Below are 14,601 nucleotides of genomic sequence, written 5' to 3' on the forward strand. Positions count from 1 at the left end.
TGCATTTGAAAAACGTTCTAAGAACGTTGAGTTGAGTGTTTGTTTGTCTCTGTCCGGAAAAGCCTCACCCAAAAGAGGAAATCTCATTGCCTCCTTCAATCCCTATCCTGTTCCATGGTCCTGGCAGCCATTGAGGATCTTTCGTTCCGTTGATGATGATTCATTTTAGTCGAGAATATTTCCCATCTGATTCATCTCTCCCTCAAATTGTTCAATCCTGCCCCTTGGGGTACCGAAGGTAAAGGGATGTAAATGATGTTGCAACACACGAGGGATGTTGGAACATTTTTCCCATTGGGTTTATTATTTCCTTTATTCCAATTACAGTTTGCCCTCTTTGTTCATATTTCTATCTGTTACAATTTACTTATTGTTCTATCTTTACCTTCCGGTAGAGGTGTTTGTATTTTTTAACTACTCTTGTCATCGTGTTCCTTTGACTGTATTGCTGCCTTTATTTGTATTATCAAGACCATTACTTATTTATTTATAATTGTATTCTTTCAGGAGAGACTGTTGAATCTGAAATGATCTTCCAAGGCTCGTGCTGATGTCGACCTCTGAAAATCTTTATAGTGGTCCTTCGTTATACTTTACCCATTGAGATGACATCTTTATCGATTAGTCAACCATTTTAAATCTTATATAGTGCTTTTCATTTGGAACAAAACGTAAAAGCGCCTTGTAACAAAAGAAAATAAAGGAACAAAAAAGAAGAACGAAAGAAAGATGTTGGCAGGATAGATAGTACAGAGGTACACACACTTTACCTCTCGGCTGTCTCGCCTGGGTTCAAATCTCAACCCAGCTATAAACTGTCATCCTGGTAATTCAGCAAGGTGTATGCTGCCCCTTGTCGCTCGGATGGATGTTAAACTGGGTAACCCCTCTGCCAGCATTAGTTGGTACATATAAATTGTAATGGAGCTGAATGTGTTGATATTAAAAGGCAGAGAACCACATAGTTGAGGAGCACATTGGGAAATCCTTGGGAAATCAAATTTTCTGAAGTCTTCATCCTCGTTCGAGGAACAACCAGGGATTCCTGTTGTTTGACCATATAGCGTTCTTACGTGGGTTTGAGGTGCCATTAAGTCCCGAAATAATTAAGTAATCTCATTTATTTAACCACCTTTCTTTCCATCTGGTCACATAACCGCACTCACTGTCCAACTATAGCCTGGGGTTGGCTTAATCGTTAAGGTGGCTGGCTAACGATCTTAGGGTCTTGAGTCAGAGCCCCTGTCATATGAGCATGCCTGGCGTTGGCTTAATGGTTATGGTGGTGGGCTTTGGATCCTAGGGTTCCTGAGTTCAAATCCCGCTCATCTGTTGAATCAATACCAGGTGGGTTGACTCAGCCTGTCATCCTTCCAAGGTTGGCAAAAATGAGTTCCAGCTTACTGATAACAGGGGTACTAGATCAGTGGCACACCGAGCAATTATGCAACCAGCAGCCACAGGCTGCGTAGGAAACAACAATAACAAATGAACCGTCTAAGTTGCGTGTCCAATTAGCCCTCCTGGCCTTGCCCACCCTCTTAACTTCAGAACTGGACTCTAAATATTTCATTGCTCATGGCTTTATAACTAATTGCTTGCTCTTTTCAGCAGATGAGAATAGCTCGTGAAGTTTGGCTTGCAGTGAGCGATCTCTTTTATTAACACCATTTACACACTGACATATTCCTCGACAAACAACACCATGAACTTGTATAAACACTCCACGGTTTGCTTCTAATGCCTCGTTCACTTACATGGAAATGTTGGTCTATCATAAATATTTTAAAACCCTTCGTTGCCGTTGAAATTGCAGCATTAGATAATGGTGAGTGGTTCACAATTTGCAGTAAATAGCGGAGAGGCTTCGGAACAAATTATTCATTTCGCTGCTGATTCTCAAGATAAACTTCAATCGGTTTTTAGATCCTCGTGGAGGATCTCCAAGTCTTACTCATGGTGTTGTTCTTAATCTTATTCTTGTGGACTTTTTTGTTTCACAGCCTACAGTTTTCATCGAAACTTCCTGAAACTTGGCATGTATATGTAAAAATACCCTGCGCAGACAGTAACCACCTCCGATTTTGAAAATTCCTCCCAGAAAAAAGTTATGACGTCAAAATATCTCCCCTAATGGAAATCGCCCAAAAAAATTATCTCTGAAACTAGGCAAGCTTTTTGAATTGTTTGCGGGAATCGAACAGGGCTTTAGCAGAGATGAATTAGCGCACATACGATACATCACTATGACGTCATATCAATTTTTATGACGTCATTCCTATTTTTTGACATTTTTTTTGTTTCACAACCCAGAGTTTTTATCGGATCTTCGTGAAACTTGCCAAGTATACGCAGAAAGCCCTTGTGCAGACAGTAACCATCTCCGATTTTGGAAATTCTTCCGAGAAAAAACGTTGACGTCAAAATATCGCCGCTAATGGAAATCGCCAATACCATTATCTCCGAAACTAGGCAAGCTGTTTGAATTTTGTTTGTGGGAATCAAGCCGGGCATTAGCACAGATAATTCATCGCTAACCTGGATACATCACAATGACGTCGTATTCGTTTTTATGACGTCATCTTTAAGAGGACGAGGATCTTAGCTCATTTGAGCTTGTTTGATGAGGATACTTACGGAAGATGGGAACTGTTGAATCATAGGCCGGAGTATTTCCACCCCGAATCGATCCATGTTATATCTGCGCCTTGTTTTGACCATGGTGGTGGTTGACCTGAGAAGTCTGATCCAAATAATTTTAAAGCAATATACAGTATGTATTTGTATTTTGTAATCAGTAAAAAATAGTGTGGTAGATAAAAACATTAGAAAGGAAAAAACTTTAACGCTGATGTGCCTCAAAAAAGTTAAGTTCAAAACAGGTCAAAATTTTTTAAAATTTGAAATTTTTTTTTAATTTCAACTTCACTATATTAATAATATACCCCAAAGGAACCTCAATGCCAAATATCGGCATCCTAGTACACATATTAAATGAATGGCAAGCTTCTAAATAACTTGCACCAAAAACTTTAACGTTGATGTGCTACAAAAAAGTTAAGTTCAAAACAGGTCAAAATTAAAAAAAATTTGAAAGTATTTTTTAATTTCAACTTCACTTCATCAATAATATACCCCAAAGGAACCTCCTGCCAAATATCAGCATCCGAGTACACATATTAAAAGAATGGCAAGCTTCTAAATAACTTGCACCAAAAACTTTAACATTGATGTGCTACACAAAAGATGAGTTCAAAACAGGTCAAAAAATTTAAAACATTAAAAATTATTTTTTAATTTCAACTTCACTACATCAATAATATACCCCAAAGGAACCTCCTGCCAAATATCAGCATCCTAGTACACATATTAAATGAATGGCGAGCTTCTAAATAACTTGCACCAAAAACTTTAACATTGATGTGCTACAAAAAAGTTAAGTTCAAAACAGGTCAAAAAATTTAAAACATTTGAAATTATTTTTTAATTTCAACTTAACTACATCAATAATAAACCCCAAAGGAACCTCCATGCCAAATATCAGCATCCTAGTACACATATTAAATGAATGGCGAGCTTCTAAATAACTTGCACCAAAAACTTTAACATTGATGTGCTACAAAAAAGTTAAGTTCAAAACAGGTCAAAAAATTTAAAACATTTGAAATTATTTTTTAATTTCAACTTAACTACATCAATAATAAACCCCAAAGGAACCTCCATGCCAAATATCAGCATCCTAGTACACATATTAAATGAATGGCGAGCTTCTAAATAACTTGCACCAAAAACTTTAACATTGATGTGTTACAAAAAAGTTAAGTTCAAAACAGGTCAAAAAATTTAAAACATTTGAAATTGTTTTTTAATTTCAACTTAACTACATCAATAATAAACCCCAAAGGAACCTCCATGCCAAATATCAGCATCCTAGTACACATATTAAATGAATGGCGAGCTTCTAAATAACTTGCACCAAAAACTTTAACATTGATGTGCTACAAAAAAGTTAAGTTCAAAACAGGTCAAAAAATTTAAAACATTTGAAATTATTTTTTAATTTCAACTTTACTACATCAATAATAAACCCCAAAGGAACCTCCATGCCAAATATCAGCATCCTAGTACACATATTAAATGAATGGTGAGCTTCTAAATAACTTGCACCAAAAACTTTAACATTTTCACGCTCACGCCGGGGGTATCGCTATAGCTCTCTGTTCTTTGAACAGGCGAGCTAAAAATGAACAATTGATGTATAGTAAAGCTGCATGCGGACTCACAATGACACTAACCCAATGCAATGCCCTCTCACATCACTTTGGGAATGGGTGAGGCTAAAAAGTGAGATTAAAAAAAAGATTTCATGTGGGATAGCTGACTTGATCCATCCTTTGAGAGATGGAGATCAACAACACAATACTCAAATTCTAAAAAAAAAAACATCATCTTGGAATCAGGGAACTCGATGTCAGACAACTCGAGTGAGCATTTTAGCAACTGAGATGTCCCCACAGAGCAAGTGAAATGTTGCTTTGTATTTGCAATAAACTAAATATGTACAAAGACTGGAGCTTTGCATTATCTCAGTAATTAATGGCTGCAGAGCCGAGTTTACTGCCGAGCTAGCAGCGGGGCTATGTTCACAAACAATCTCATTTTCTCCATGATAAAGTGATGAAGTTCAGCATTTTCTGCAAGGTCATAACAGTTGATAGAGGATGCAGTCTTGGAATCATGATACCATTTTAAGCAGCATTGTAATAAACGCGCACAATCCTTCGTGCCGCATTCGATAAACTTATCGTCTGGAACAGCTGAGCCTTTTATCTGTTTCTGAGATGTTTTTCAATCTTCTTCGTTGAAACACCATTATGATCAAAATTTTCTCCCATCCGGATTCAGATCTTCACTAAAGTTCAATAAATTCGTCCTTGTCAAATACCCAACCTGTCCACCTCGTTTCATCTGAATCCGTTCATAACTTTTTCAAATATTATGCAATTTGTTGTTTTTGGCCCGATCTCTCAATACAAGGAAATCAGACACAGGTGTAGGCCATTCAGCCCATCATGCCTGTGGCACATCAACACCATGCAAATTTATCAACACGACAACAAAAGAAGAAAATACAAACTTATTTATTTATTTATTTATAATAAAGTGTTTTTGTGGGGGTTTTTTTGTTTTTTTGTTTTTTGAAGTTTTTGTATTTTTTCTTCCCCTCAGGGGAGGGGGCAGGGACTTGGTTAAAAAACACATCAACCATACAACATCCCTTGATGAGACCCCCACCAACAGCACTCTGTACATCTGTACACAATTACCTATCAATGCTCAAACTACCGAAAAGTCCGAGCAACATCCCTATACCCCTCTATCTCCATAACTTCCAGGTACCTATGTTCTAATTTATACTTATCTACTTTTTCTGCTGCCACTACCTTTCCAGGGAGACCATTCCATGCATTAACTACTCTCTGACTAAAAGTCCCCTGTCTTCATACTGTCTTAACTCTCCTCTTCTTTACTCTCAGGTCATGGCCCCTGGTTCTGTAACTGTCTACTCTGTTCAATAATTAATCTGAACTTAATTTATCTGTACCTTTCATTATCTTAACCATCTCCATCATATCTCCTCGTCACCGCCTCCTTTCTCGTGTATAAAGTCCTGTCTACTTCAGCCGCTCCTCATAGCTGAGTCTAGCTCAGCCCAGAATCAATCTTGTAGCCCTGCGCTGAACCCTCTCTATGGAATCTATGTCCTTCCTAAGTTGTGGTGACCAAAACTGCACACAATATTCTAGATGTGGCCCTCACTAGATTCCTGTACAATGTTAACATCACCTCTTTTGATTTATAAATGATCCCCCTCCAAATACAACCTAAAACCCTATTTGCTTTACCTATAGCTACCTGGCATTGTGCTGCCTGCTTACCTCCCATATCTATTACCGCCCCCAGATCCTTCTACTGTGTGACACATTCCAAAATTACCCCTTGCATCCTCTAATCTCTACTTTCATTATTCTTTCCCATCCCCAACACCTTTCACTCACTCAGGTTAAATTCCATCTGCCAATCTTTTGCCCAATCCATGCAAGTATCAATACTTTCCTGTATCTGATCACCACCCCCTCTGCTCTCCACCTTACCTCCAAGCTTTGTGTCATCTGCAAATTTGGAAAGCTTACTGTTTACCCCATTATCCAAATCATTGATGTAAATAATGAATAGTAATGGTCTGAGTACTGATCCCTGAGGTACCCCGCTACTTACATCCTCCCAGCAAGACATCCTCCCACTCACAGCCACTCTTTGTTTCTGATCACGAAGCCAGTTTGCAATCCAATTATCTCCCTAACCAGCCACTCCACAAGCCCTCACTTTGGATAACAACCTCCGATGTTGTACCTCATCAAATGCCTTCTTAAAGTCCAGATACACTATGTCCACTGCCATTCCCTCATCCACCCAATCAGACACTGCTTCATGGAACTTAAAAAGATTTATTAAACAGGAACTACCTTTGGTAAACCCAGGCTGACGACCTTTAATTAGTTTGTATATATTTAAATGGTTCCTCATCTGGTCCTTAATTCATGTCTCCAACACCTTCCCTACAACTGAAGTCAAACCAACAGGTGTATAGTTCCCCAATTCTTCTCTGGATCCTTTCTTCAATAAAGATGTTACATTTGCTACTCTCCAATCCTCCAGTACCTGTCCTGACGTTAGTGAGTTATTGAAAATATCCGTTAATACCCCGACTCCAGTTAGCAATGGTGTCGAATCACTTAAAATTTCTCTTCTCCGGATCCGGATCTTCACCAAAATCGAACCAATTCATTCTTGTCACATACCAAACCTGCCCACCAAATTTCCTCCAAATCCGTTTTTTTTTAAAAAAGAAATATACAATGTCAAGGCTCACATAAGAGCTAACAAACAGAAAATATAACAAGGGGGGCAGGAGACAGGAGGGATGGGAGAGAGAAGCAGAAAACATATTTGGGAACAGACACATTCGGAGATCTGTGGAAGGGAGAGGGATGGGGTGGGGTACACGGGGTAAACAGCATGGACACGACAGGGTCTTTCAGGAAGGAAAGCAGGGAATTTGAACGAGGTAGCTTTTAGGTGGATTAATGGGGGTAGAAAAGATCGAGGTTTTGGATGGGGGAACAAAAGAGATGGTGGTGAACAGCTGTTTTGAAGACCTGGATGGAAGAGTGGAATTGAAGAGTGTGTGTGGGAGTTTGTTCCAAAGGCAGGGAAAAAGAGGAATGAAAGAGTGAAGGTGAGCAGTGATTCTTTATTTTGATAGTTTCACCAGAAAAGGGTTGCTGGTGGACCTTGAGCGTCCTGCGGAAATATGGTGGGGACAGATAGTAGATAGAGCTGGCGGGGGGTGGGGGGGGGGAGAGGCCGGAGAGGAGACGGTAGAAGAGAGAAAGACCACCGAACTGCCTGTGGTGCGAGAGTGAGAGACCAAAAGACTTAGTATCAGCACGGGAGATGCCGATGATGCGAAATGCCTTGCTTTCCACAGCGTGAAGCTGACAAAGGAGAGAGGCGGGAGCACCAGCCAGAGGGGAGAGCAGTACTCCATCAGGCTGTGCACGAAATGTTTGTACATGGTCAGGAGCTCAGGTGTGTCAAGGAAGGACTTTGCACGACGGAGGATGTCCAATCAGTGACTGGCCTTGGAGGCGAGTTTGGAGATGTGGCTTTCCCAGGAAAGATCATGGCAAATAGTGAAGTCCAAAAGTTTGAATGAAGGGACTTCTTCAAGAGGATTGTTGAGAAAGTGGATTGGGGGGGGTGGGGCGGAGGGGGTCAAGATGGTCCTTTCGGAGAGATAAAGTGAGAGTGTGAGATTTGTCCAGATTGAAAGACATGTTCCACATGTTGGACCAGTTTGTCATTTTATCCAGATCTGCAGAGAGTGAAGAAGCTGCTGCTTGCCGGTCTGAGGGATGACAGATGGTACTACAGAGGGTGGAGTCATCAGCAAAGAGATAAAGAGGATTTGCCAGAGAGTCTGAGAGATCATTGATGAAAACCACAAAAAGAACAGGGCCCAGAATGCTACCTTGAGGAACTCCAGCCTGGACAGGAAAAGGGGATGAAAGAACTCCATTTAGGGCCACACGTTGACGGCGACAGGAGAGGAAGTCTGCGAGCCATGAGTGGAGATGGCCTTGGGTAGCATGGGAAGAGAGTTTGGTGAGCAGGGCAGGGTGCCAGACCATATCGAAAGCACGTGATATATCTATGGAGTTGGCTCTGATTTCATGTCTGGCATTGAGAATCTCCATCCATTGTTGAGAAAGCAGGAGCAGCAAGTCCAGGGTAGAATGGCCTGGTCTCAATTCAAATTGTTGAGCAGAAATCAAGCCATTGGAGAAGAGGAAGGATTTGATGTCTGAAGCGATGATGGATTCCATAACCTTGCTGATGATTGGGAGAAGGCTGATTGGTCTGTGGTTGCAGGGATCTGTTTTTGCACCTTTTTTATGCAGGGAAGTGATGTTTGCTGATTTCCAAGCAGATGGCAGATGACCTTGAGCAAATGAGAGGGGGACTCGAACTGAGAGTGCGTGAGCAAAAATGCCCTGTGAGAGAAGTGCAAATCTGACAGTTTATATCGTCAGGTCAGGAATTGAACCCAGATGAGTCAGTTCAAAGGTAAGTGCGTTACCTGTCAGACTACAAATCAACAGTCTATGGGGGGGGGGATTCGAATCTGTGATCACAGAATCATAATGTACGTACTAAAATGTGAAGTCCAAACACGCCGAGGTGTTTGTCCAACCGATGTCACCGCTGTGTGGGAGAAGCCAATGACATTCATAGTGGTTGCACACCTGCAACAGACTTGCAAGGAAGAAAGAGCTACAAGAAACATCAACTCACTGTAACTCTTCATTCCCTCTGCCACCGAAGGTGAAGGACGTCGTTTTCACCCCTGTCTGTCCGTCTTTGTGCAGGATATCTCAAAAAGTTGTAAATAGATGCGGATGAAATTTAGTGGGCAGGTTAGGTGTGTGACAAAGATGAACCGATTCGATTTTGTTGACAATCTGGATCCGGATCTGACTCCTAGATTTATTGAAGTGATTCTTCACCATTGAGAGAAAGGGCTCAAAAACGATATGTAGCATGATATCTCAAAAAATCTACCGGGCCTGATATGTTCTCGTGGATCAGGAATTACATGGTGGAGGTATGTGCTCTACCAAGTGCCCTTCGAGTTCTACAGTTGTGAAACTTGTGTCTTTGACCAACACAACAAAGTTCAGCACTTGGGGGGGCAGGGGGGGGAATGTGACTTCTGCGTGAATGTAGAGTTTGAGTCTGTACATCATGTCGAGACCAATTATTTCAAAAAGCACATGAAGAAGTCGATAAATGGTGAAAAACCAATCGAATGGCAGCTATAATTAAATATGGATATTCGTTGGAAATACTTGGACATCATGGACGCCTTAGAGAGGTGCTGTGAGTGTGAACGAGGTGTGTTTAAATATCTGAGAAGTGAGCGGTGAAACACCATTTTGTGTGGCTTATGGATGTTCAAGGTGAATTGGTTCAAGGATTAGTTTATTTCGCTTCCCATGGGATCTTGTGATTCGCAAGGTTTGGATTCTGATTCTGATTGTGATGTACCAATACAGATGTACCATGTCCCATACTGTGAGAGAGCGTCGGTGCTCCTGGAGCAGTTTCTTGGCAAGGATGATACTGGGTGGTTTGCCTTTGCCTTCCCAGCACTAGTTATGGCAGGAATTTGTAATTTGGCCAATGCTAGTGATAGCTTCCCTGCTCGTGAAAGTCGTGAAGGACACCATTGGATCTTTAATGTCCACCAACTTATGCGCCCAGACAAGACGCCCAGTTTAATGTGCATCCGAGAGACGGCACACTCATACAATTAATCACCCTGCCTGTGAAACACCAGGATGACAGTTTATAGCTGGGTCAGGATTGAAACCCAGGCAGCCAGGCTAGACGGCTTAAAGGTGAGTGTGCATATCTCCAGGCCACCCTGATAGCACTAAAGCTTGGATACAGAACATTAAATGGGTGACTTGGACTACAAAAAAAGTACAGCAATGATTGCGACAAGAAACTTGTCGAAGGTCTTAGAATCACTGGCCATCTTGGATAAAGGGAACTCTTATTGTCCCCCACCCCCACTGACAAGGTCAGAGATGGGACCTGAAAATGAGCTCCATCCGACCGACCGACCGATCATATCTCAAACGATATCTCAAAAACCGTTGGACATTTAGCTTTCGTAGTGCAGATATCTATTCCTCATGACATTATATCAATCTGATTAGATCACAGTCGTGATTGTCTGAATGTTGTTGCCATGGCAACCATCTCAGTAACTTGGCTTGTGCATGCGATATTTCAAAAAAACCGTTCAAGATTGGCTTTCATATTCCACAGATCTATTCCTCATACCATCCAAAAGGTGGCGGACCCAGAATATCAGCTCCTTGTTATAATGGACCCTGGTGAATCAAACAACAAAATTGTTTTTTTTTGGGGGGGGAGGGGAAGGGAGAAAACAGAGTAACCTACAAGTAAGAGGGATGGTTAAATGGTGCTAGAAAAAATTGTGGGTGGGGATGGGGACAATGGGAGATTGGGGTGGAACAGGGTTAATGGAGGTAGGTGCTCCCTGGAACTTTTCACAGCTTCAGATAGGAACCTAAGCACGGTGAAAAAGCAGCACGTGATGAGAATTATAACATTTGTTCGCTGTGGACAGGAACTTGTATCCAGAATTGGTTGAATGGTCGTGCTCGGTGGAGGTTTTGTGCAAATAACTTGAGGACACTTCCACAATGCGTCCTGTACTCACACATTTCTGCACTCGCCTCTGAGCTGTCGAGCCTGGGTTAGAATCTCAACCGAGCTGTAGACTCTCATCCTCGTGTTACGTGGACGCCAAAGATCCCACTGTGTCCTTCGCAAAATCGGCGAGTTATTACTGGCATCCTGAACAAATTACAAATTCCTGCCAGTATGTGCCGGGGCACTGCATCAGCTGCGCAGCCAAGCCTCAGGAATGATAGAACCAGCAGGCTGAAGTCTGAATTTAATCACACTCCAACACGCACTCACTTAATATAACATTTTTTTTTGTTTGTCCTCTTTTTTTCCCCTTGACAGATGTTTACTACTTTCTCTAATGCTGAGTACGACCGACGCAACTCGGAGGTTGACCCAGTGGCTGCGTCTGCTGAATACGAGCTTGAAAAACGAGTGGAAAGAATGGACCTTTTTGAGGTGGACATCGAGAAAGGTGTGCTGTGTGGCTTGGTTTAAGGGTCATTTAATATTTACCAAAATAAGTCCATCAAAAAGGACAATTAACGGCTAATAGTGCATCTCACATACGAACCGTGTTTTCAGGAGTCGGGTAAAACTGTTCCGTCTGTGTGCTTGTCCAGGACAAGATGGGCTCGGGTTAAGTATCATCGGCATGGGTGTGGGTGCTGATGCAGGTCTGGAGAAGTTGGGCATTTTCGTTAAGATGGTCACCGAGGGAGGAGTTGCATTTCGAGATGGCAGGTAAGATAAACCACTTTCCTCGAATTCCTTCTCAAGATCGTTCCAGGTTGTCCCACACGGACGACCTCTCGTGAACATAACCTCAAAAAGTCAGTGATCCGTTCCTTTCTTACTACCAATGCAAATCACTGGTGTTCGTATATCTGAGATGGATTTATCATGTAAGTTTTTGCTCTTGGCATTTGAATTATTTCAGTAAAATGCCTTCATCAGGATGAGCACCATCAGGGTGTGGATAAAACACCTCAAGGTTTCAAAGTCACGATGTTGTTTTGTGAATTGATAACTGATTGTCTTTTCTATTTTATCCACTTTGACCGCCACCGCAGGATCTCAGTGAATGATCAGATTGTGGAGGTGGATGGAATAAGCCTGGTCGGAGTCACTCAAAGCTTTGCCGCAACAGTCCTCAAGAACACCAGCGGACTCGTCCGGTGTGTGCAACCCTCCACTCCACCAATGTGCCAACATTTTACCAAAAAGTAGTGCAATTATGAGAGCCATTGTTTGCTTCACGCACAATAATAACACAGGTAGCATCGTCGATACATTATTGAGAATATCATGTTCCCATTACACCAATACGTAGTCACAGAGTATCTACTTTTATCAACAATATTTTACAAACAAAAACATCAAATCCTTACTTTTCAAAACTTGGTGATGAAGTGGTTCTTATCATTGCCCGACGGGCTGGCAGGTTACTTCGGAGGTACACACACTCACCTCCAAGCTGTCTAGCCTCGGTTCAAATCTCAGCCCAGCTTTAAACTGTCATCCTGGTGTTTTTCACGCATCAATGTGTGTGACATCTCGAAGAAGGACGTTAAACTGCGTGTCCTGCGATTCGATGGTGTCCTTCATGAAGAGTTGGCGAGCTATCGCCAGCACATGGAATAAATTACAAATTCCTGCTCTAACCTACTGTGGGAGGCACTGCATCATTGGCACAGCTGCAACCCCAGCGAATGATGCTACCCGCCACCATGTGCTGACACACGAAAGAAGAAGCAGTTTCATAGCGAGGATTACACTGCGAAATTTGCCATTGCTTTCCAAGTGGAAGCCAGAGCAGGATTTTCGGATTTGGACAGTGATGGTGATAATTTGCTTCCTCTTTCTCAAGAGACACTTTCAAAAAGAGATATTTAGCACCCGCCTGCGAATGCCAGCAGATGGGACACCCAGCTTAACGTCAATCCAAGGGACGACAGAATTTGTCATGTAAGCACCCTCCCTGCGAAACAACAATCTGACAGTTTATACTCAGGTCAGGAATCAAACCCAGCAACACAGCTCAAAGGTAATTCTGTTACCTTTGCACCACTTTTCTTGAATGAGCAATGTTGCATCATTGAGCAGTGATACCATTTATTTGATTTTACATTATTTTACGGAAAGACTGTCATGTCTTGCCGTTGTCGTTGCATGGTTGGTGATGAAACGTGAAGAAATCGACAATGACAGTAGAGCGCATACCTCCGCCAGGATTTTTTTTTGCCAGTTTACATTTTGTTATCCCACTGATGGGCTGGATCTGGATTCAGACCTGAACCAAAATCTAATCTGCTTGTTCTTGTCACCTAACCAACTCATCCACATAGTTTTGTCATAACTTATCCAGAACTTTTTTGAGATATCAAGCTATACATCATTTTTGGCACCATCTCACAATTGTGAAGAATCTATATATTACTAAAACTCTCATCATGAATGTTTGTATGTATGTATGTATGTATGTATGTTCCCAAAATACAGCCAAAATGGTAGACGATAGCGCAAAAATTTTCTGCCCACCTTACCCACCGTTCTCCTGCGGTGTGCAGTATCAAGTTTCGTTCAAATCGGGCACAATTAAAAAAAAAAAAAATCAATTCCCGATTCAGTGAAGTACTCTTCGGGAGAATTTGATCAATGCAAACAACCTCAGTGGTATAGTTCAATGGAGCTATCTTTTTTTTGTTTTGTTTTTTGGAAATGATTTTTTTTTTATCAACCGCTGTTACAACGGGTTCACGGGTCGTCTAGCCACTTATAAAACTAGAAGGGTACTCAATAGAGTGCATACCTCCGCCACGTAATGCCTGATCCACGAGAACATATCGGGCCCACTACATTTTTGAAAAAGCATGCTATACAGTACTATATCGTTTTTGGCCCGATCTCTCAATCGTGAAGAATCACTCAAAAAATTAAATAATTCTCGTATCTGAATCCGGATCCGGATCTTCACCAAAATTTGAATCGATTCTTCCTTGTCACATACCCAACCCGTCCTCCAAGTTTTGTCTGAATCCGTTCACAAGTTTTTGAGATATCATGCTCACAGACGGACAGACAGACAGACAGGGGTGAAAAACAAAAACGTCCACCCACCTTTGGTGCCCGAGTTAAAAAAAAATTTTCAACCACACAGATGAAATATGATTGCTCTTTCATTCATGAAATTTTTTATCATGGTTCATCTTGAAATGAATACCAATCAGAAAATTGATGTAAAAACAAACAAACAAACAGGCTTCTGTTAGGCTGCTGCAACCAACCGTCATCTTTGACAAAGCAACACAAAATGGGTTATGGGCACGATAATGTCGACATCTCCAGACATCACATCTTTCCTATCTTTTCTACTCACGCAGACTGCTGATTGGCCGAGAGAAGCCTGGGCAAGAAAGCGAGGTTGCTCGGCTCATAAGTCAGACGCTGGAGCAAGAGCGGAGGCAGCGGGAGCTTTTTGAGCAGCAACATGGATGCTACGTGGACGACGATGACTACGGAGATGAGAACTACGATGATGAGGTCGGCAACGGGTCCATATCGGGAACCAAGCACTTGGGACCCATTCCTAGACTCACAGACTTTCCACATTGAATTATCCAACAGCTTTGGAAAGGCATCCTTATCTTGCTGGATAGAGCTGCAAGAAAATCAATTTCGACTTGCTTAAAATGCACATCCTTATCCAAAGTTACCATCATTACCTTGATGAATAGTGAAGCTTGCAAAGTA

At 41.7% G+C, this 14,601-nt stretch overlaps 2 protein-coding genes across 2 annotated transcripts in view; both read left to right on the forward strand.

Moving 5' to 3' along the window:
- LOC147028301 (general transcription factor II-I repeat domain-containing protein 2A-like) overlaps positions 1-14,601 on the forward strand; it is a 132,050-nt gene that overhangs the window by 97,862 nt on the left and 19,587 nt on the right. The gene's annotated exons all lie outside the window — the stretch shown is intronic.
- The window catches only part of LOC147028302 (neurabin-1-like), a 59,952-nt gene that overhangs the window by 36,530 nt on the left and 8,821 nt on the right, over positions 1-14,601 (forward strand). The window contains exons 2-5 of the mRNA XM_085878589.1: positions 11,191-11,323; positions 11,472-11,592; positions 11,922-12,026; positions 14,232-14,391. Of these exons, the coding sequence (XP_085734715.1) occupies positions 11,191-11,323; positions 11,472-11,592; positions 11,922-12,026; positions 14,232-14,391 (519 nt within the window). The remainder of the gene's footprint in view (positions 1-11,190; positions 11,324-11,471; positions 11,593-11,921; positions 12,027-14,231; positions 14,392-14,601) is intronic.

This window comes from Eptatretus burgeri, chromosome 4, assembly GCF_056783735.1.
Source record: "Eptatretus burgeri isolate ZD-2024b chromosome 4, Ebu_testis_v1, whole genome shotgun sequence".
Taxonomy (NCBI): Eukaryota; Metazoa; Chordata; class Myxini; order Myxiniformes; family Myxinidae; genus Eptatretus; species Eptatretus burgeri.